General features: G+C 44.4%; 1 protein-coding gene across 1 annotated transcript in view; it reads right to left on the bottom strand.

Annotated features, from left to right (window-relative positions):
• Nucleotides 1–7,884: 7,884 nt before the first annotated feature.
• GPR139 (G protein-coupled receptor 139) overlaps nucleotides 7,885–22,639 on the bottom strand; it is a 211,336-nt gene continuing 196,581 nt past the window's right edge. Inside the window, exon 2 of the mRNA XM_063932395.1 lies at nucleotides 7,885–9,186. Coding sequence (XP_063788465.1) covers nucleotides 8,252–9,186 — 935 coding nt within the window. The 3' untranslated portion in view covers nucleotides 7,885–8,251. The remainder of the gene's footprint in view (nucleotides 9,187–22,639) is intronic.

Here is a 22,639-nt window from a genome sequence, read left to right as displayed (position 1 = left end):
CATTGAATTTAATATACGTATTTACATCTAGATATATTAACATTCACATTTCAAATATTATAAATACAGTTTAGTTCATCAAACATATTTTTCCTAATAGCTTATATTACTTTAGTAAACAAGGGGTTAACATGGTAGAGAGGGTCATATACTGTAATGGAGAAAACGGCATAGAAAATTGTTCACTGCTGAAGATGACATTTCAGTGTTATCTGCGTATTAGAAGTCATAAATGACATTATGAGAGTGTATATTTTTGCACAATGTATTATTGCAAGTATTCCGATACCACGGTCTAAAAATAGCAGCAGCTCACAATTTTTCCTATGGACATATACTTCTAGTATCCCGACGCACAGTCGAGGCAGCCATTTTGTTTCCTCAGCCAATATTAATCTTGCCTCAGTCATGCACACAGGATTATTATGATTTCATAGGCAGATACCACTCCAGTCTAGTGAATTGGCAGTCTACAAAATGGCCGAGTCCACTTATCTGTAGCTAACAGACATTCTTTAACTACTTTAAAATTACTAAGCACCAATGACAAAAAATATTAACACAAAACTATGTTCTTCAAAGTGCATTTCAATGTTTTGGTTTGCAGCGTATATACTATACTAAAGCCATGAAGCGTTATGCATACGCATTGACTTTTACAGCATTATGAGGCATATGTAACAAAGCTTCCATTGGCCCGGCCGAATCTGCATGGCATCCGCCACATAGTCTCGCACAAAAGTGTTTGTTACCCCATAGAGTAGGAAGCACTTTTATGCGAATCGGGCATTCGGCCAGCTGAGCGAAGGGTGCGAGATGCGGTGCTGTTGCTTGCTGTGGCAATGGCAATTCGCACCCTTCGCCGGCAATTGAATTAGCCAAAACTGTAAAGAGATAAAGTACCAACCAACCAGCTCCTATCATTTTTCAAACACAGCCTGTAACATTGCAGTGATGAGCTGATTGGTTGGTACTTTAAATCTTTCCACTGTATCTTTCTGCAAGCTTTGATATAGTTGCCCCTATGTTAATTAAAGAGGACCGCCTATCCCTACATAAAACTAAAGTTATATATTTAAAATTTTAAATGTTTATAACTGTGTATTTGTTAACATTCTAAAAAAAAATTCACGTCATAAAGAGTGATTACATTCTTAGGCTAGCATTCCATTCTCCCTGACTGCGCACTTGGCACTAAAATATGGTGCCTTAACATCGTTCATTTTTTATACCCATCTCCACGGGTACAAGGGAATAATGTTAATGGATATACAGTGCTGCCACTCTGACCATCCCAACAGCACTCAAACCATTTCCCACAAATAAATCGCCCCCTAAAGTTGTGCACACCACACGTCTGTTTAGTAAAAAACTGTTCCTTCATGGTTTGTAGAATTCAAGGCGTAACCAATTAAATGAGTTACGTAAAAATGAAATCAATAAATCGTGAAGCCTCTTAAAATGTACTGTACACATTTGCCGTTAGCCTACCGCATACTGTATGATAAATGCAAGTCTACAGGCAACGTGTTTCTAGTTAAATAACTAGGATATGAAATTGCTATTGGAAAATAAGATTTTACTCACCGGTAAATCTATTTCTCGTAGTCCGTAGTGGATGCTGGGAACTCCGTAAGGACCATGGGGAATAGCGGCTCCGCAGGAGACTGGGCACAACTAAAAGAAAGCTTTTAGACTACCTGGTGTGCACTGGCTCCTCCCACTATGACCCTCCTCCAAGCCTCAGTTAGGATACTGTGCCCGGAAGAGCTGACACAATAAGGAAGGATTTGGAATCCCGGGTAAGACTCATACCAGCCACACCAATCACACCGTATAACTTGTGATACTATACCCAGTTAACAGTATGAAATATAACTGAGCCTCTCAACAGATGGCTCAACAATAACCCTTAGTTAGGCAATAACTACATACAAGTATTGCAGACAATCCGCACTTGGGATGGGCGCCCAGCATCCACTACGGACTACGAGAAATAGATTTACCGGTGAGTAAAATCTTATTTTCTCTGACGTCCTAGTGGATGCTGGGAACTCCGTAAGGACCATGGGGATTATACCAAAGCTCCCAAATGGGCGGGAGAGTGCGGATGACTCTGCAGCACCGAATGAGAGAACTCAAGGTCCTCCTCAGCCAGGGTATCAAATTTGTAGAATTTTGCAAACGTGTTTGCCCCTGACCAAGTTGCAGCTCGGCAAAGTTATAAAGCCGAGACCCCTCAGGCAGTCGCCCAAGATGAGCCCACTTTCCTCGTGGAATGGGCTTATACTGATTTAGGATGCGGCAATCCAGCCGCAGAATGCTCCAGCTGAATAGTGCTACAAATTCAGCGAGCAATAGTCTGCTTAGAAGCAGGAGCACCTATTTTGTTGGGTGCCTACAGGATAAAAAGCGAGTCAGTTTTCCTGACTCCAGCCGTCCTGGAACTATAAATTTTTAAGGCCCTGACTACGTCCAGTAACTTGGAATCTTCCAAGTCCCTAGTAGCCGCAGGCACTACAATAGGTTGGTTTAAGTGAAAAGCTGATACCACCTTAGGGAGAAACTGGGGACGAGTCCTCAATTCTGCCCTATCCATATGGAAAATCAGATAAGGGCTTTTACATGACAAAGCCGCCAATTCTGACACACGCCTGGCCGAAGCCAAGGCCAATAACATGACCACTTTCCACGTGAGATATTTCAAATCCACAGTTTTAAGTGGCTCAAACCAATGTGATTTTAGGAAACTCAACACCACGTTGAGATCCCAAGGTGCCACAGGAGGCACAAAAGGGGGCTGAAAATGTAGCACTCCCTTTACAAATGTCTGAACTCCAGGCAGTGAAGCCAGTTCTTTCTGGAAGAAAATCGACAGAGCCGAAATCTGGACCTTAATGGAACCCAAGTTTAGGCCCATAGTCACTCCTGACTGTAGGAAGTGCAGAAAACGACCCAGCTGAAATTCCTCTGTTGGGGCCTTCCTGGCCTCACACCACGCAACATATTTTCGCCAAATACGGTGATAATGGTTTGCGGTTACTTCTTTCCTGGCTTTTATCAGCGCAGGAATGACTTCCTCAGGAATGCCTTTTTCCTTTAGGATCCGGAATTCAACCGCCATGCCGTCAAACGCAGCCGCGGTAAGTCTTGGAACAGACAGGGCCCCTGCTGTAGCAGATCCTGTCTGAGCGGTAGAGGCCATGGGTCCTCTGATATAATTTCTTGAAGTTCTGGGTACCAAGCTCTTCTTGGCCCATCCGGAACCATGAGTATCGTTCTCACTCCTCGTTTTCTTATTATTCTCAGTACCTTTGGTATGAGAGGCAGAGGAGGGAATACATAAACCGACTGGTACACCCACGGTGTCACTAGAGCGTCCACAGCTATTGCCTGAGGGTCCCTTGACCTGGCGCAATATCTAGTTTTTTGTTTAGGCGGGACGCCATCATGTCCACCTGTGGCCTTTCCCAACGGTTTACCAACAGTCGGAAGACTTCTGGATGAAGTCCCCACTCTCCCGGGTGTAGGTCGTGTCTGCTGAGGAAGTCTGCTTCCCAGTTGTCCACTCCCGGAATGAACACTGCTGACAGTGCTAAGATGTGATTCTCCGCCCATCGGAGAATCCTTGTGGCTTCTGCCATCGCCATCCTGCTTCTTGTGCCGCCCTGTCGGTTTACAAGGGCGACTGCCGTGACGTTGTCTGATTGGATCAGTACCGGCTGGTTTTAAAGCAGAGGCCTTGCCAGACTTAGGGCATTGTAAATGGCCCTCAGTTCCAGAATATTTATGTGTAGGGACGACTCCAGACTTGACCAAAGTCCTTGGAAATTTCTTCCCCGAGTGACTGCCCCCCAACCTCGGAGGCTTGCATCCGTGGTTACCAGGACCCAGTCCTGTATGCCGAATCTGCGGCCCTCTTGAAGATGAGCACTCTGCAGCCACCACAGTAGAGATACCCTGGTCCTTGGAGACAGGGTTATCAGCCGATGCATCTGAAGATGCGATCCCGACCACTTGTCCAAGAGGTCCCACTGAAAGGTTCTTGCATGGAACCTGCCGAAAGGAATTTTGCTTCGTAAGAAGCTACCATTTTTCCCAGGACTCATGTGCAGTGATGCACCGATGCCTGTTTTGGTTTCAGGAGGTCTCTGACTAGAGATGACAGCTCCTTGGCTTTCTCCTGTGGGAGAAACACTTTTTTCTGTTCTGTGTCCAGAACCATCCCCAGGAACAGTAGGCGTGTGGTAGGAACCAGCTGTGACTTTGGAATGTATAGAATCCATCCGTGCTGTTGTAGCACTTCCCGAGATAGTGCTACTCCGACCAACAACTGCTCCTTGGACCTTGCCTTTATAAGGAGATCGTCCAAGTACGGGAAAATTAAAACTCCCTTTTTTCGAAGGAGTATCATCATTTCTGCCATTACCTTGGTAAAGACCCTCGGTGCCATGGACAGTCCAAACGGCAGTGTTTGGAATTGGTAATGGCAATCCTGTACCACAAATCTGAGGTACTCCTGGTGAGGATGGTAAATGGGGACATGTAGGTAAGCATCCTTGATGTCCAGGGATACCATGAAATCCCCCTCCTCCAGGCTTGCAATAACCGCCCTGAGCGATTCCATCTTGAACTTGAATTTTTTTATGTATGTGTTCAAGGATTTCAAATTTAAAATGGGTCTCACCGAACCGTCCGGTTTCGGTACCACAAACAGTGTGGAATAGTAACCGCGTCCTTGTTGAAGTAGGGGCACCTTGACTATCACCTGCTGGGAATACAGCTTGTGAATTGCCTCTAGTACAGCCTCCCTGCCTGAGGGAGTTGTCGGCAAGGCAGATTTGAGGAAACGGCGGGGGGGAGACGCCTCGAATTCCAGCTTGTACCCCTGAGATACTACTTGAAGGATCCAGGGATCCACCTGTGAGCGAGCCCACTGATCGCTGAAATTTTTGAGGCGGCCCACCACCGTACCTGGCTACGCCTGTGGAGCCCCCGCGTCATGCGGTGGACTCAGAGGAAGCGGGGGAAGAATTTTGATTCTGGGAACTGGCTGACTGGTGCAGCTTTTTTCCTCTTCCCTCGTCTCTGTGCAGAAAGGAAGCGCCTTTGACCCGCTTGCTTTTCTGAAGTTGAAAGGACTGTACCTGATAATACAGTGCTTTCTTAGGCTGTGAGGAAACCTGAGGTAAAAATTTTTCTTCCCAGCTGTTGCTGTGGATACGAGGTCCCAGAGACCATCCCCAAACAATTCCTCACCTTTATAAGGCTCTATGTGCCTTTTAAAGTCAGCATCACCTGTCCAGTGTCGGGTCTCTAATACCCTCCTGACAGAATGGACATTGCATTAATTCTGGATGCCAGCCGGCAAAATATCCCTCTGTGCATCCCTCATATATAAGACGACGTCTTATGTTCGCAAAATAGTATCCCTGTTTGACAGGGTTACAGACCACGCTGCAGCAGCACTATCTGCAGGTCTCAGTCTAGTACCTGAGTGTGTAAATACAGACTTCAGGATAGCCTCCTGCTTTTTATCAGCAGGTACCTTCAAAGTGGCCGTATCCTAAGACGGCAGTGCCACCTTTTTTGACAAACGTGTGAGCGCCTTATCCACCCTAGGGGATATCTCCCAGCGTAACTTATCCTCTGGCGGGAAAGGGTACGCCATCAGTAACTTTTTAGAAATTACCAGTTTCTTATCGGGGGAACCCACGCTTTTTCACACTTCCTTCACTCATTTGATGGGGGAACAAAACACTGCCTGCTTTTTCTCCCCAAACATAAAACCCTTTTTTAGTGGTACTTGGGTTAATGTCAGAAATGTGTAACACATTTTTTATTGCCGGGATCATGTAACGGATGTTCCTAGTGGATTGTGTATATGTCTCAACCTCGTCGACACTGGAGTCAGATTCCGTGTCGACATCTGTGTCTGCCATCTGAGGGAGCGGGCGTTTTTGAGCCCCTGATGGCCTTTGAGACGCCAGGGCAGGCGCGGGCTGAGAAGCCGGCTGTCCCATAGCTGTTACGTCATCCAGCCTTTTATGTAAGGAGTTGACACTGTCGGTTTATACCTTCCACCTATCCATCCACTCTGGTGTCGGCCCCACAGGGGGCGACATCACATTTATCGGCATCTGCTCTGCCATCACATAAGCCTCCTCATCAAACGTGTCGACACAGCCGTACCGACACACCGCACACACACAGGGAATGCTCTGACTGAGGACAGGACCCCACACAGCCCTTTGGGGAGACAGAGAGAGAGTATGCCAGCACACACCAGAGCGCTATATAATTTAGGGATTAACACTATATTGAGTGAATTTTTCCCAATAGCTGCTTGTATATACAATATTGCGCCTAAATTTAGTGCCCCCCCTCTCTTTTTAACCCTTTGAGCCTGCAAACTACAGGGGAGAGCCTGGGGAGCTGTCTTCCAGCTGCACTGTGAACAGAAAATGGCGCCAGTGTGCTGAGGGAGATAGCTCCGCCCCTTTTTCGCGGACTTTTCTCCCGCTTTTTTATGGATTCTGGCAGGGGTATTTATCACATATATAGCCTCTGGGGCTATATATTGTGATATATTATTTGCCAGCCAAGGTGTTTTTATTGCTGCTCAGGGCGCCCCCCCCCAGCGCCCTGCACCCTCAGTGACCGGAGTGTGAAGTGTGCATGAGGAGCAATGGCGCACAGCTGCAGTGCTGTGCGCTACCTTGGTGAAGACTGATGTCTTCTGCCGCCGATTTTCCGGACCTCTTCTTGCTTCTGGCTCTGTAAGGGGGACGGCGGTGCGGCTCCGGGAACGAACACCAAGGCCAGTTCCATGCGGTCGATCCCTCTGAAGCTAATGGTGTCCAGTAACCTAAGAAGCCCAAGCTAGCTGCAAGCAGGTAGGTTCGCTTCTTCTCCCCTTAGTCCCTCGATGCAGTGAGCCTGTTGCCAGCAGGTCTCACTGTAAAATAAAAAACCTAAAATAAACTTTCTTTCTAGGAGCTCAGGAGAGCCCCTAGTGTGCATCCAGCTCGGCTGGGCACAGAAATCTAACTGAGGCTTGGAGTAGGGTCATAGGGGGAGGAGCCAGTGCACACCAGGTAGTCTAAAAGCTTTCTTTTAGTTGTGCCCAGTCTCCTGCGGAGCCGCTATTCCCCATGGTCCTTACGGAGTTCCCAGCATCCACTAGGACGTCAGAGAAAGACATTTAACGACACATGGGGACGAGAATTAAAAAGTTTTTTTCTGAGAAAAAAAAAAAAAGCTTAACGTTTTGAATAGGACTTGCTGTCAGATGAATAAATATTAATTACAGGTGACCGGTCCAGTTTAAGGAAAAAGATAACAACACGCACGCTAAATAGTGTAGAATAGTAATGTTTGTTTCTGCTCGTTGTGCTTGTGTATTTTTGTCTGACCGTAATAAGGCAGGTTCAACAACCAGTTTAAATTGTACAGTGTATGCACCAGGGGAAGTAATGAAAAGTGCGGTGACATTAATAGATTGCACTGAAGCAAATGTGTTTTTTTTTCTCTTGTTTTAAATAATACCTTCATGAATAATTCAAGCCACTAAAATGTACAGATGATTGATTTGCTGAATATTTCCAGCAGGTTGTATGGACACATAGCTTACATTAGGTATTGCAGAGCATAAGCAGTAGGTCACAGCATATACAAAACACTGTTACATTCGACATATCAGCAAGAAGAAGCGCAGTATTAAAAATGCAATATACCTTGAACTTCAATTATATAACATGTTCCGGAAGATTTACCCCCGCTGTCCTAGATGCTTTATGTTACTCTTTAAATGTAATATCTTGGTTGGAAAGCAAGATCAAATAACTAGCTAACATTTCCATTCCAAAAAATTCATCCTGTTAGAATTACAATAGCTGCAATATATACATGTCTATTGGTTAACCTAAGCACCACTGAGTGTCTTTATGAGATGTTTTAAGAACCTTGTATTGCACTACTGCTTATAAATGGCATAAGTAATTCCGCAGTAACCTCCCAAGATATGTTATGCTGGAAGAATTTCAAGCTTCATCGCAACATTCAGCAAAGCGCTGTCAACTTCATCCTGTGTCTTTAGATAACTTCCACCGTTGCTCCTGTGCTTTCCGACACCGGCGACGTTAAATAATATGACCTTTGGAAAGCGCCTGTGCACTTGAGTGCAAAAAATAATTCTAACAAGCTTTTTTAATCAGCTGTATTCTTAAACCACAAGCTACACCCCTGTGCATCATGGGGAGATTTTTAGCGGTTTACCATTCTTGTCGTACTGGTAAACAAACATTTTAATACAGTGAGAATTGGCGGGTGAAATCCAAGGGCTACTGGTTATTGAGAAGTTATAGTTTGTATAAAATTGAACTGGTTGTTTCTGGCACTTAAAAAAAGCCTTCAGCGTTCCTGATGCCATTGTGCGAAACCTTTTACTTATAAAGCAATAGAGGAAGAAATTAATTGCAGTATTTAGGAGGGCTAACATGTTGGCAATGTCTGTGACTATATGCACCAGCCAACTATTATCTATTGGAGATACATAAAGATGGTAAAGTATCATAATTATTCTTGGTGCCCATAGAATGGCAAAGATGGATGTTATTGTAAACAATATGGCTGTGGTTTTCCCTGTGGAGTATCCTCGAAGTCGGAAATTGCTTTTCCGTTGGAGCTTGTAGACGATAATGGAATTTAGAATAAAGAAGATAGAACAAGGGACCAGATAAACCGTGAAACAATGTATCCAGATGAGAATATGATGTAAAGATGTACTTGTGTAATCCTCCGTCCAGATATTAGGCCACCAATAATATGGGATACTAGTCAAAAAACAAGTGATATATACGCTAACAATGACTTTCCGAGTACGAGCTGGGAAAGATACAGTGTGATATTTCAGAGGGTGGCACACTGCTATGTATCTATCAATGGTCAATGGGACAGTAATCCAAATGGATGTATGTATAGAAGAAAACTCCAAAACTTCAATAACTTTGTTCAGTATCTGAGGCATCTGCTTGTTAAGGATAAAGTCCTCTAAAATGAAGTCCACAAATACAATGAAGAAGAGTACCATGATGTCTGCAGCAGCCAAAGCCAGGAGATAGTTGTAGGAGGACTTCTGTCTTCTAGCCACCAACTGAGACAAGATGATCACAGTCAGGATGTTTGCTATGGAGGCAGAAAGAAAGAATGTTATGATCTTTGTCTATTTAATAAATATGCAGCATACTTAAGCATTCAGCCAAATCTCATTTTATTTATTCTTTTTTTTTTTTTTACCAATTTTTGTTCACCTAAAACTAAGAGGACTAGTGGTGTTGTTGTCCATAGCAGCCAATGAGATTCTACAGTAGCTACCATTTTAAAGAATGCACTAGATGACAGCTAGAATCTGAATGGATGCAATGGGCAACACCTCCACTTGTCCTCTTTAGAAGGTTTGATACATTTCTCTGTAGGAAAGACAACTCCAACAACACAAGGTTACCAAGAAAACTTACATCCCTCTGCTCCTAAGGTCTAGCAGATCTTTACCTGAAAATATGCTCAGAAACCATTTGATACAATGTACTAGATAAATGACAGCTGGAATTTAATTGGTTGCCATGTGTAAAGTAATGCACTGGGGCCCCTTCACATTCATTCACAGGAACCAATGAAATACGAACCTCATAACGTGCCGCCCCTGCGGTCTCTTCATGTGCTTCCATACAGTGAATGGCTGTCAGCACTCTAATTGGTGGATAGCTCCAACCATCCATCAGAATGTTGACAGCCATTCATTGTCTGACTGCAGGCTGGGAGGCAGGTAGGGAATACTGCTTTGCCAGTCTTATTGTGTGACGACAACCCACCCCCTCTTGAAGGTTCCTAGAATTGTAGGGCCTTGGGCAGCTGCCCAGTGTACCTTTATGTCAATGAGGTGTGGTGAGGCTGAGTGAGGTGGTTGTTAGATAGACAGTTTTAAAAGGTCAACAGTCAATATGTCGACACCATAGGGTCAATGGTCAAAAGGTTGACAGGGTCAAAAGGTTGACATGAAATAGGTCGACACATATATGGTCAACACATGTTTTTTAGGGTTTTCCTATGGTTTTAGAACTTTTGCTGCATTTACTATCCATGTTACAAACTATTATTATTAGTACTATTATTATTATTATTATTATTACTGTAACCTTGTGGCGAGCGAAGCGGAGCACAGTGAACCACCACACCTGAAGCGTGGCGAGCGAACTGAGACCACAAGGGGACGCATTTCAACAAATTTGGGTGAAAAATGTTTATAAACACAAAATAACATCTACTTTTTCGTGTCGACCTTTTATATGTCGACCCTTTGACCCTGGTGACCTTTTGACTTTCTACCCTATGGTATCTATCTATTGAATGTCGTCCTTTTAATGGTCTATCTAACACTCCACACCCCAAAGGCTGGGGAGGCACTGGCTAGTATCAGAGCCAGATTTACACGCATATATGATTTGGTGGTGTGTTTTGACTATAAAAATTATTACAATAATACAAAGATTTTATGAATATTACAAAGATGAAATTTCTAAGTTAGAAATATCTTCTCTGTATTATTCTCATAATTTTAATAGGCAAAACTCTGGAGCATACTGGAGTATGGGGGTCATTCCGAGTTGATCGCTCGCTAGCTACTTTTAGCAGCCGTGCAGACGCAAGTCTGTGTGGGGAGTATGTTTTCGCTTTGCAAGTGTGCGAACGCGTGTGCAGCCGAGTGGGACGGAAAACTTTTTTGCAGTTTCTGAGTAGCTCTGGACTTACTCAGCCCTTGCAATCACTTCAGTCTTTTTGGTCCCGGAATTGACGTCAGACACCCGTCCTGCAACTGCCTGGACACGCCTGCATTTTTCCAAATACTCCCTGAAAACGGTCAGTTGACACCCATAAATGCCCTCTTCCTGTCAATCTCCTTGCGATCGGCTGTGCGAATGGATTCTTCGTTAAATCCATTGCTCAGCAACGAACCGCTTTACCCGTACGACGCGCGTGCGCATTGCGGTGCATACACATGCGCAGTAGTAACCTGTTCGCTGCGCTGCAAAAATCAGCAGCGAGTGATCAAATCGGAATGACCCCCTATGACAGGTGAGCCTCTGTCTCCCCTGCCTACCCTGACCGCACATCACTGACGGTTAAGATGGTCCTGGGTAACATCTCCATTTGTTCTGTTGGAAGGTTTAATGTTTGGTATTACTTTTATGCAGTAGATTTAAAGATAATTTATTATCCGTTTTATCACAGTATTCAAATACTAATCATTAAGTATTTTTCATAAAAAATATAAACAGTGGTGCTTTTTTGTTAATAGAAAATTCTTTATTTGTTCTTCCAATAACGTAAATCTCAGATACAGTATCTGACACAAAGGAGTTTATTTACAAAACAATCCAAAAGTACAAATGTACAGAAATCCGTAACAAGCAGTCATCAATTACCTTTCCTAGCTCTGGTGTAAGTTTGGCAATAAAAGCTAAAATGCTTATTGATTGATTGATTTATTGATTGCTATAGGCCAGTGGTTCCCAAACTGTGTGCCTAGGTACCCTAAGGTGCCTCGGAGCACTTGCAGGGGTGCCTTGGGTTGGTGTTTACCAGGTTAAATCAAACTATTTATGGTCAACCGATAGGCAAAACCAGTGCTAGTAGCTGCCAATCATAAAACATGTGTACAATCAGAAACACTGTACACCATCATGAAACTGACCCTAAGATGACAGGATCATTTTTTTAACTGTCATATTTTTTCCAAACTTATCGATAAAAAACTGTTATCCTAGGGGTGCCGCGAAACAAAATGCTGATGCTCTAGGGCATCGTGATTCAAGAAAGTTTGGGAACCACTGCTATAGGCGTCTACAGATTTGTACTTTGTTAGTAAATAACTAAGCAGGCTACCAATATTTTTGTTCTTAACTTCTTCCTGTCTGTCCTATATCAATCTACATAATTATGCCTAGCCTTAGTGTGAAATGTATAGAGCTTAATTGCAATTAAATGATGGACAAAGGCTTTTTTCTCCCCCCAAGCACAGTATTAAGGCCCATACACACTAGCCGATTTTGAGCTCAAAGTAGCTCACTTTTGGCATTTTGAGCTACTTTGAGCTCAAACTCGGCCAGTGTGTATGGCTGGACGATGAGCGGTGAGCGTGGATGCGCGCTCCTGCATCACCGCCATCCGCCGCCGTCCGCCGGGCGGCTGGCAGTCTCCTACTGTGGAAAGTTATTAATTCCCATGAACATCGCTGGGCCAGGTAAAAATCGCTCAGTGTGTATGCAGTTGCACTGAGCGTTTTCCCTGCCAGCAATATTCACATCATCGCTGTGCATACACACTGGGCAAAAACGCCCAGTGTGTACGCACCATAAGTGATAAAGTCTGCATTGCGGTTACTCTGGATACCTAGTGACATCACTGTGATGTCACTGCAAATTTCCTCCATAAAACAGTGATCCAAAATAGATCTCCCAGCAATAACAGATCAGTTGTAACTTTGTTCTTACAGTAGCTGGAATTCCAGATATTGTACGCTATAATTAGATAACTATGGCAAGTGATATTACAATAGTGAGGTGACAATTTATCTTAATGCAATTATTGTTACAAAAAAAGTAAAACGATTAAAATAACAAAAGAACTAGATAGAGAAATGAAATAAAAGAAAAAATGTAAAATAGTAAAAGAAATGAAATACATTCTATAAAAAAAAAGTCACACACTCAGGCAAAAATGTGCAATCATCACACAGAATGTCAAACCTGTAAAAAGGACCCCAAAAATGTGTCCCCTCAGCACCATCCTTTCCTTCTTTAATTCAATTATATAAGGGGCATTTATCAAAGTGGTCACACCCAATACTGTAAATGCTTACATTCTAGTCCACAGTTGTCAACATTGTGGGGCTCCTCTGTGGGAGTTCCTGAAGGGGGATGTCCCAGATAAGAATACAGCACTGTGACTACATGTGACTCACAGAATGTTACAGTGGACGTTTGGTCACAATGATTGAATCTTGTCTTCACTGCCCTTCCCTCCACCTTTCATTTCACTCCAGAAGGGAGCGGGATGCAAGAGGCTTATCTACTCTCCTAAAATCCCAGAACAACTCCTCAAAAGTCTCATGTCTCATGTCTCCAGGCATTATTCTGTAGTACAGTATTATACATTCCAGATAACACAATAACTTTAGATCATTTGAGCATATAACAAATGTACAGCTCTCAGTGCCTTGTTTCAACTTAACTAGGTCTTGTCATACACAGCTCATGTCAATTTATTTTTCATCATTTTTATTCCCCATGGCAAAGTAAGGAATTTATATTGTGTTGTGTATATCTCTGTAAACCTATCTTGCTACAGCTCTATTTTTGCTTTGTTTTTCCCTGGTTCCCAAGCAGTTTAGATTACTGTAGATGCAAAATTTGTAAACAGCATGAACAAAGATTACATTGCCTTTCTGTGGTAACCAGTCAACCATTGATTTAGGATTGTACTGTAACTAGTGTTTGGGATGTTGCGTGGGATTATACATGTTATACAATGGGGGAGGGATGTACTGTATCAAGTATCACATATACTTTGCTATAAATCCCTCCCTCTGATGCGGGATGCATGATTACTTGTCTCCCGACCAAGCTCTTCCAATGTAGAGCTGTCCCGGTGAATTACTGACTTCTGAGTTCATGTCTCCGGAGTCCTTTTCTGCATGCCCGGCCCTCAGCGAGGACATATGCAAGCTGCGGATTCCTCTCATGGGGCTTCTTATTCTAAGAAGCACATTGACTTTTATAGGCAACATCACCTATAGATGGCGTTCCCTATTTGACAGAAGCTCCAGAAAATTATGCTATCTGGAGCTTGCTGCATATTGGCACTTCGCAGTCCCACAGAATTCTATGGGACTTGCTGCTGCAGCGGTTCGCAACTTGAATCTCCAATATCTGCTGCATATTATTTTATTACATACAGTATGGGGAACCATATATATTTCTGCAAACCTCAAAATAAGTCACAAAAAAAGGAAGGAAGATGGGAGCGCTGCTGGTATCACTTAAGGACAGACCTTAATCATTAGTGTAATTGATACTAATTAGCAGTTAGCATTGATACTAATTAGCAGTGTAGATAAAATAGTAGTCTTTAATTTACAACATAAAACAAAACAAAAAAACACAACAATAATAATGATAAATAGATGATGAATAAATTATTCCTGAGGTGGAATATCAGGAGGAAAAATTCTTTCAGATTCCCTTAAAACAAAAGGTCCTTCCAAGCTCTAATAATATTGCACAATACTCCTGCTCAGTATCATAGTTTCCTGAGATAATCCAGATAGTCAGTTATGTGCTGGCCAGAAGAAACATTGTTTCATTTTTGCACATGAGATGAGCGGGTTCGGTTCCTCTGAATCCGAACCCGCCCGAACTTCAGGTTTTTTTACACGGGTCCGAGCAGGCTCGGATCTTCCCGCCTTGCTCGGCTAACCCGAGCGCGCCCGAACGTCATCATCACGCTGTCGGATTCTCGCGAGGCTCGGATTCTATCGCGAGACTCGGATTCTATATAAGGAGCCGCGCGTCGCCGCCATTTTCACACGTGCATTGAGAGTCATAGGGAGAGGACGTGGCTGGCGTCCTCTCCGTTTAGAGAAGAGAGAGACACAGTATTTTGGGGAGCATTATTAGGAGGAGTACTACTATACTGTATACTACTATACTACTTGCTGAAGTGATATTTATAGATTAGATAATAGATAGTGTGACTGTAAGTGTATTATCTGACTTGTGGGGGAGACACTGACAGTGGGGAGCAGTTAGAGTCTGAGAGCAGGACTCAGGAGTACATATAACGTACAGTGCACACTTTTGCTGCCAGAGTCAGTGCCACACTGCCATTGTTGTGACCACACTGACCACCAGTATAATAATATATTTTGTGATTGTCTGCTTAGGCCTCGGAGTACTAGTTGCAAGTTGCAACGTGACCTGAAGTGACCACCAGTTTAATAATCAATCACCACCAGTTTAATATATATATATATATATATATATATATATATAATTGTATATAATATATATATATATATAATATTGTATACCACCTACCCGTGGTTTTTTTTTTTTCATTCTTCTTTATACATACTACTATAGTAGCTTACTGTAGCAGTCTGCGGTGCTGTGCTGACCTGACAGTGTCCAGCAGGTCCGTCATCAGTCATTACATAATAAATATATATAGTACCTGTCTGGCTGCAGTACTAGTGATATTATATTGATTTCATCTCATTATCAATAATTTATCATCCAGTCTAGACTCTATATTAGCAGCAGACACAGTACGTTAGTCCACGGCTGTAGCTAGCTACCTCTGTGTCGGCACTCGGCAGTCCATCCATAATTGTATACCACCTACCCGTGGTTTTTTTTTTTCTTTCTTCTTTGTACATACTACTATAGTATAGTAGCTTACTGTAGCAGTCTGCGGTGCTGCTGAGCTGACAGTGTCCAGCAGGTCCGTCATCAGTCATCATTACCTAATAAATATATTATCTACCTGTCCGGCTGCAGTACTAGTGATATTATATATACATACATATATATATTGATTTAATCTCATTATTAATCATCCAGTCTATATTAGCAGCAGACACAGTACGTTAGTCCACGGCTGTAGCTACCTCTGTGTCGGCACTCGGCAGTCCATCCATAATTGTATACCACCTACCCGTGTTTTTTTTTTTCTTTCTTCTTTGTACATACTACTATAGTATAGTAGCTTACTGTAGCAGTCTGCGGTGCTGCTGAGCTGACAGTGTCCAGCAGGTCCGTCATCAGTCATCATTACCTAATAAATATATTATCTACCTGTCCGGCTGCAGTACTAGTGATATTATATATACATACATATATATATATATTGATTTCATCTCATTATCATCCAGTCTATATTAGCAGCAGACACAGTACGGTAGTCCACGGCTGTAGCTACCTCTGTGTCGGCACTCGGCAGTCCATCCATAATTGTATACCACCTACCCGTGGTTTTTTTTTTCTTTCTTCTTTGTACATACTACTATAGTATAGTAGCTTACTGTAGCAGTCTGCGGTGCTGCTGAGCTGACAGTGTCCAGCAGGTCCGTCATCAGTCATCATTACCTAATAAATATATTATCTACCTGTCCGGCTGCAGTACTAGTGATATTATATATACATACATATATATATTGATTTCATCTCATTATCAATCATCCAGTCTATATTAGCAGCAGACACAGTACGTTAGTCCACGGCTGTAGCTACCTCTGTGTCGGCACTCGGCAGTCCATCCATAATTGTATACCACCTACCCGTGGTTTTTTTTTTTTCTTTCTTCTTTGTACATACTACTATAGTATAGTAGCTTACTGTAGCAGTCTGCGGTGCTGCTGAGCTGACAGTGTCCAGCAGGTCCGTCATCAGTCATCATTACCTAATAAATATATTATCTACCTGTCCGGCTGCAGTACTAGTGATATTATATATACATACATATATATATATTGATTTCATCTCATTATCATCCAGTCTATATTAGCAGCAGACACAGTACGGTAGTCCACGGCTGTAGCTACCTCTGTGTCGGCACCCGGCAGTCCATCCATAAGTATACTAGTATCCATCCATCTCCATTGTTTACCTGAGGTGCCTTTTAGTTGTGCCTATTAAAATATGGAGAACAAAAATGTTGAGGTTCCAAAATTAGGGAAAGATCAAGATCCACTTCCACCTCATGCTGAAGCTGCTGCCACTAGTCATGGCCGAGACGATGAATGCCAGCAACGTCGTCTGCCAAGGCCGATGCCCAATGTCATAGTACAGAGCATGTCAAATCCAAAACACCAAATATCAGTAAAAAAAGGACTCCAAAACCTAAAATAAAATTGTCGGAGGAGAAGCGTAAACTTGCCAATATGCCATTTACCACACGGAGTGGCAAGGAACGGCTGAGGCCCTGGCCTATGTTCATGGCTAGTGGTTCAGCTTCACATGAGGATGGAAGCACTCAGCCTCTCGCTAGAAAACTGAAAAGACTCAAGCTGGCAAAAGCACCGCAAAGAACTGTGCGTTCTTCGAAATCCCAAATCCACAAGGAGAGTCCAATTGTGTCGGTTGCGATGCCTGACCTTCCCAACACTGGACGTGAAGAGCATGCGCCTTCCACCATTTGCACGCCCCCTGCAAGTGCTGGAAGGAGCACCCGCAGTCCAGTTCCTGATAGTCAGATTGAAGATGTCAGTGTTGAAGTACACCAGGATGAGGAGGATATGGGTGTTGCTGGCGCTGGGGAGGAAATTGACCAGGAGGATTCTGATGGTGAGGTGGTTTGTTTAAGTCAGGCACCCGGGGAGACACCTGTTGTCCGTGGGAGGAATATGGCCGTTGACATGCCTGGTGAAAATACCCAAAAAATCAGCTCTTCAGTGTGGAGGTATTTCAACAGAAAAGCGGACAACAGGTGTCAAGCCGTGTGTTGCCTTTGTCAAGCTGTAATAAGTAGGGGTAAGGACGTTAACCACCTCGGAACATCCCCCCTTATACGTCACCTGCAGCGCATTCATAATAAGTCAGTGACAAGTTCAAAAACTTTGGGTGACAGCGGAAGCAGTCCACTGACCAGTAAATCCCTTCCTCTTGTAACCAAGCTCACGCAAACCACCCCACCAACTCCCTCAGTGTCAATTTCCTCCTTCCCCAGGAATGCCAATAGTCCTGCAGGCCATGTCACTGGCAATTCTGACGATTCCTCTCCTGCCTGGGATTCCTCCGATGCATCCTTGCGTGTAACGCCTACTGCTGCTGGCGCTGCTGTTGTTGCTGCTGGGAGTCGATGGTCATCCCAGAGGGGAAGTCGGAAGACCACTTGTACTACTTCCAGTAAGCAATTGACTGTCCAACAGTCCTTTGCGAGGAAGATGAAATATCACAGCAGTCATCCTGCTGCAAAGCGGATAACTGAGGCCTTGACAACTATGTTGGTGTTAGACGTGCGTCCGGTATCCGCCGTTAGTTCACAGGGAACTACACAATTTCTTGAGGTAGTGTGCCCCCGTTACCAAATACCATCTAGGTTCCACTTCTCTAGGCAGGCGATACCGAAAATGTACACAGACCTCAGAAAAAGACTCACCAGTGTCCTAAAAAATGCAGCTGTACCCAATGTCCACTTAACCACGGACATGTGGACAAGTGGAGCAGGGCAGGGTCAGGACTATATGACTGTGACAGCCCACTGGGTAGATGTATGGACTCCCGCCGCAAGAACAGCAGCGGCGGCACCAGTAGCAGCATCTCGCAAACGCCAACTCTTTCCTAGGCAGGCTACGCTTTGTATCACCGCTTTCCAGAATACGCACACAGCTGAAAACCTCTTACGGCAACTGAGGAAGATCATCGCGGAATGGCTTACCCCAATTGGACTCTCCTGTGGATTTGTGGCATCGGACAACGCCAGCAATATTGTGTGTGCATTAAATATAGGCAAATTCCAGCACGTCCCATGTTTTGCACATACCTTGAATTTGGTGGTGCAGAATTTTAAAAAAAACGACAGGGGCGTGCAAGAGATGCTGTCGGTGGCCAGAAGAATTGCGGGACACTTTCGGCGTACAGGCACCACGTACAGAAAACTGGAGCACCACCAAAAACTACTGAACCTGCCCTGCCATCATCTGAAGCAAGAAGTGGTAACGAGGTGGAATTCAACCCTCTATATGCTTCAGAGGTTGGAGGAGCAGCAAAAAGCCATTCAAGCCTATACAATTGAGCACGATATAGGAGGTGGAATGCACCTGTCTCAAGCGCAGTGGAGAATGATTTCAACGTTGTGCAAGGTTCTGATGCCCTTTGAACTTGCCACACGTGAAGTCAGTTCAGACACTGCCAGCCTGAGTCAGGTCATTCCCCTCATCAGGCTTTTGCAGAAGAAGCTGGAGACATTGAAGGAGGAGCTAACACGGAGCGATTCCGCTAGGCATGTGGGACTTGTGGATGGAGCCCTTAATTCGCTTAACAAGGATTCACAAGTGGTCAATCTGTTGAAATCAGAGCACTACATTTTGGCCACCGTGCTCGATCCTAGATTTAAAGCCTACCTTGGATCTCTCTTTCCGGCAGACACAAGTCTGCTGGGGTTGAAAGACCTGCTGGTGACAAAATTGTCAAGTCAAGCGGAACGCGACCTGTCAACATCTCCTCCTTCACATTCTCCCGCAACTGGGGGTGCGAGGAAAAGGCTCAGAATTCCGAGCCCACCCGCTGGCGGTGATGCAGGGCAGTCAGGAGCGACTGCTGATGCTGACATCTGGTCCGGACTGAAGGACCTGACAACGATTATGGACATGTCGTCTACTGTCACTGCATATGATTCTCTCACCATTGAAAGAATGGTGGAGGATTATATGAGTGACCGCATCCAAGTAGGCACGTCACACAGTCCGTACTTATACTGGCAGGAAAAAGAGGCAATTTGGAGGCCCTTGCACAAACTGGCTTTATTCTACCTAAGTTGCCCTCCCACAAGTGTGTACTCCGAAAGAGTGTTTAGTGCCGCCGCTCACCTTGTCAGCAATCGGCGTACGAGGTTACATCCAGAAAATGTGGAGAAGATGATGTTCATTAAAATGAATTATAATCAATTCCTCCGTGGAGACATTGACCAGCAGCAATTGCCTCCACAAAGTACACAGGGAGCTGAGATGGTGGATTCCAGTGGGGACGAATTGATAATCTGTGAGGAGGGGGATGTACACGGTGATATATCGGAGGATGATGATGAGGTGGACATCTTGCCTCTGTAGAGCCAGTTTGTGCAAGGAGAGATTAATTGCTTCTTTTTTGGTGGGGGTCCAAACCAACCCGTCATTTCAGTCACAGTCGTATGGCAGACCCTGTCACTGAAATGATGGGTTGGTTAAAGTGTGCATGTCCTGTTTATACAACATAAGGGTGGGTGGGAGGGCCCAAGGACAATTCCATCTTGCTACTCTTTTTTCTTTAATTTTTCTTTGCGTCATGTGCTGTTTGTGGAATGTTTTTTGGAAGGGCCATCCTGCGTGACACTGCAGTGCCACTCCTAGATGGGCCCGGTGTTTGTGTCGGCCACTAGGGTCGCTTATCTTACTCACACAGCTACCTCATTGCGCCTCTTTTTTTCTTTGCGTCATGTGCTGTTTGGGGAGGGTTTTTTGGAAGGGCCATCCTGCGTGACACTGCAGTGCCACTCCTAGATGGGCACGGTGTTTGTGTCGGCCACTAGGGTCGCTTATCTTACTCACACAGCTACCTCATTGCGCCTCTTTTTTTCTTTGCGTCATGTGCTGTTTGGGGAGGGTTTTTTGGAAGGGCCATCCTGCGTGACACTGCAGTGCCACTCCTAGATGGGCACGGTGTTTGTGTCGGCCACTAGGGTCGCTTATCTTACTCACACAGCTACCTCATTGCGCCTCTTTTTTTCTTTGCGTCATGTGCTGTTTGGGGAGGGTTTTTTGGAAGGGCCATCCTGCGTGACACTGCAGTGCCACTCCTAGATGGGCCCGGTGTTTGTGTCGGCCACTAGGGTCGCTTATCTTACTCACACAGCTACCTCATTGCGCCTCTTTTTTTCTTTGCGTCATGTGCTGTTTGGGGAGGGTTTTTTGGAAGGGCCATCCTGCGTGACACTGCAGTGCCACTCCTAGATGGGCACGGTGTTTGTGTCGGCCACTAGGGTCGCTTATCTTACTCACACAGCTACCTCATTGCGCCTCTTTTTTTCTTTGCGTCATGTGCTGTTTGGGGAGTGTTTTTTGGAAGGGCCATCCTGCGTGACACTGCAGTGCCACTCCTAGATGGGCACGGTGTTTGTGTCGGCCACTAGGGTCGCTTATCTTACTCACACAGCTACCTCATTGCGCCTCTTTTTTTCTTTGCGTCATGTGCTGTTTGGGGAGGGTTTTTTGGAAGGGCCATCCTGCGTGACACTGCAGTGCCACTCCTAGATGGGCCCGGTGTTTGTGTCGGCCACTAGGGTCGCTTATCTTACTCACACAGCTACCTCATTGCGCCTCTTTTTTTCTTTGCGTCATGTGCTGTTTGGGGAGGGTTTTTTGGAAGGGCCATCCTGCGTGACACTGCAGTGCCACTCCTAGATGGGCCCGGTGTTTGTGTCGGCCACTAGGGTCGCTTATCTTACTCACACAGCTACCTCATTGCGCCTCTTTTTTTCTTTGCGTCATGTGCTGTTTGGGGAGGGTTTTTTGGAAGGGCCATCCTGCGTGACACTGCAGTGCCACTCCTAGATGGGCACGGTGTTTGTGTCGGCCACTAGGGTCGCTTATCTTACTCACACAGCTACCTCATTGCGCCTCTTTTTTTCTTTGCGTCATGTGCTGTTTGGGGAGTGTTTTTTGGAAGGGCCATCCTGCGTGACACTGCAGTGCCACTCCTAGATGGGCACGGTGTTTGTGTCGGCCACTAGGGTCGCTTAGCTTAGTCATCCAGCGACCTAGGTGCAAATTTTAGGACTAAAAATAATATTGTGAGGTGTGAGGTATTCAGAATAGACTGAAAATGAGTGGAAATTATGGTTTTTGAGGTTAATAATACTTTGGGATCAAAATGACCCCCAAATTCTATGATTTAAGCTGTTTTTTAGTGTTTTTTAAAAAAAACACCCGAATCCAAAACACACCCGAATCCGACAAAAAAAATTCCGTGAGGTTTTGCCAAAACGCGGTCGAACCCAAAACACGGCCGCGGAACCGAACCCAAAACCAAAACACAAAACCCGAAAAATTTCAAGTGCACATCTCTAGTAACTAGTGTTTGGGATGTTGCGTGGGATTATACCTGTTATACAATGGGGGAGGGATGTACTGTATCAAGTATCACATATACTTTGCTATAAATCCCTCCCTCTGATGCGGGATGCATGATTACTTGTCTCCCGACCAAGCTCTTCCAATGTAGAGCTGTCCCGGTGAATTACTGACTTCTGAGTTCATGTCTCCGGAGTCCTTTTCTGCATGCCCGGCCCTCAGCGAGGACATATGCAAGCTGCGGATTCCTCTCATGGGGCTTCTTATTCTAAGAAGCACATTGACTTTTATAGGCAACATCACCTATAGATGGTGTTCCCTATTTGACAGAAGCTCCAGAAAATTATGCTATCTGGAGCTTGCTGCATATTGGCACTTCGCAGTCCCACAGAATTCTATGGGACTTGCTGCTGCAGCGGTTCGCAACTTGAATCTCCAATATCTGCTGCATATTATTTTATTACATACAGTATGGGGAACCATATATATTTCTGCAAACCTCAAAATAAGTCACAAAAAAAGGAAGGAAGATGGGAGCGCTGCTGGTATCACTTAAGGACAGACCTTAATCATTAGTGTAATTGATACTAATTAGCAGTTAGCATTGATACTAATTAGCAGTGTAGATAAAATAGTAGTCTTTAATTTACAACATAAAAAAAAAAAAAAAAAAAACACAACAATAATAATGATAAATAGATGATGAATAAATTATTCCTGAGGTGGAATATCAGGAGGAAAAATTCTTTCAGATTC

The sequence above is a fragment of the Pseudophryne corroboree genome, chromosome 7, assembly GCF_028390025.1.
Source record: "Pseudophryne corroboree isolate aPseCor3 chromosome 7, aPseCor3.hap2, whole genome shotgun sequence".
In the NCBI taxonomy this organism is placed as follows: Eukaryota; Metazoa; Chordata; class Amphibia; order Anura; family Myobatrachidae; genus Pseudophryne; species Pseudophryne corroboree.
This window is presented reverse-complemented; position numbering and strand designations above follow the sequence as displayed.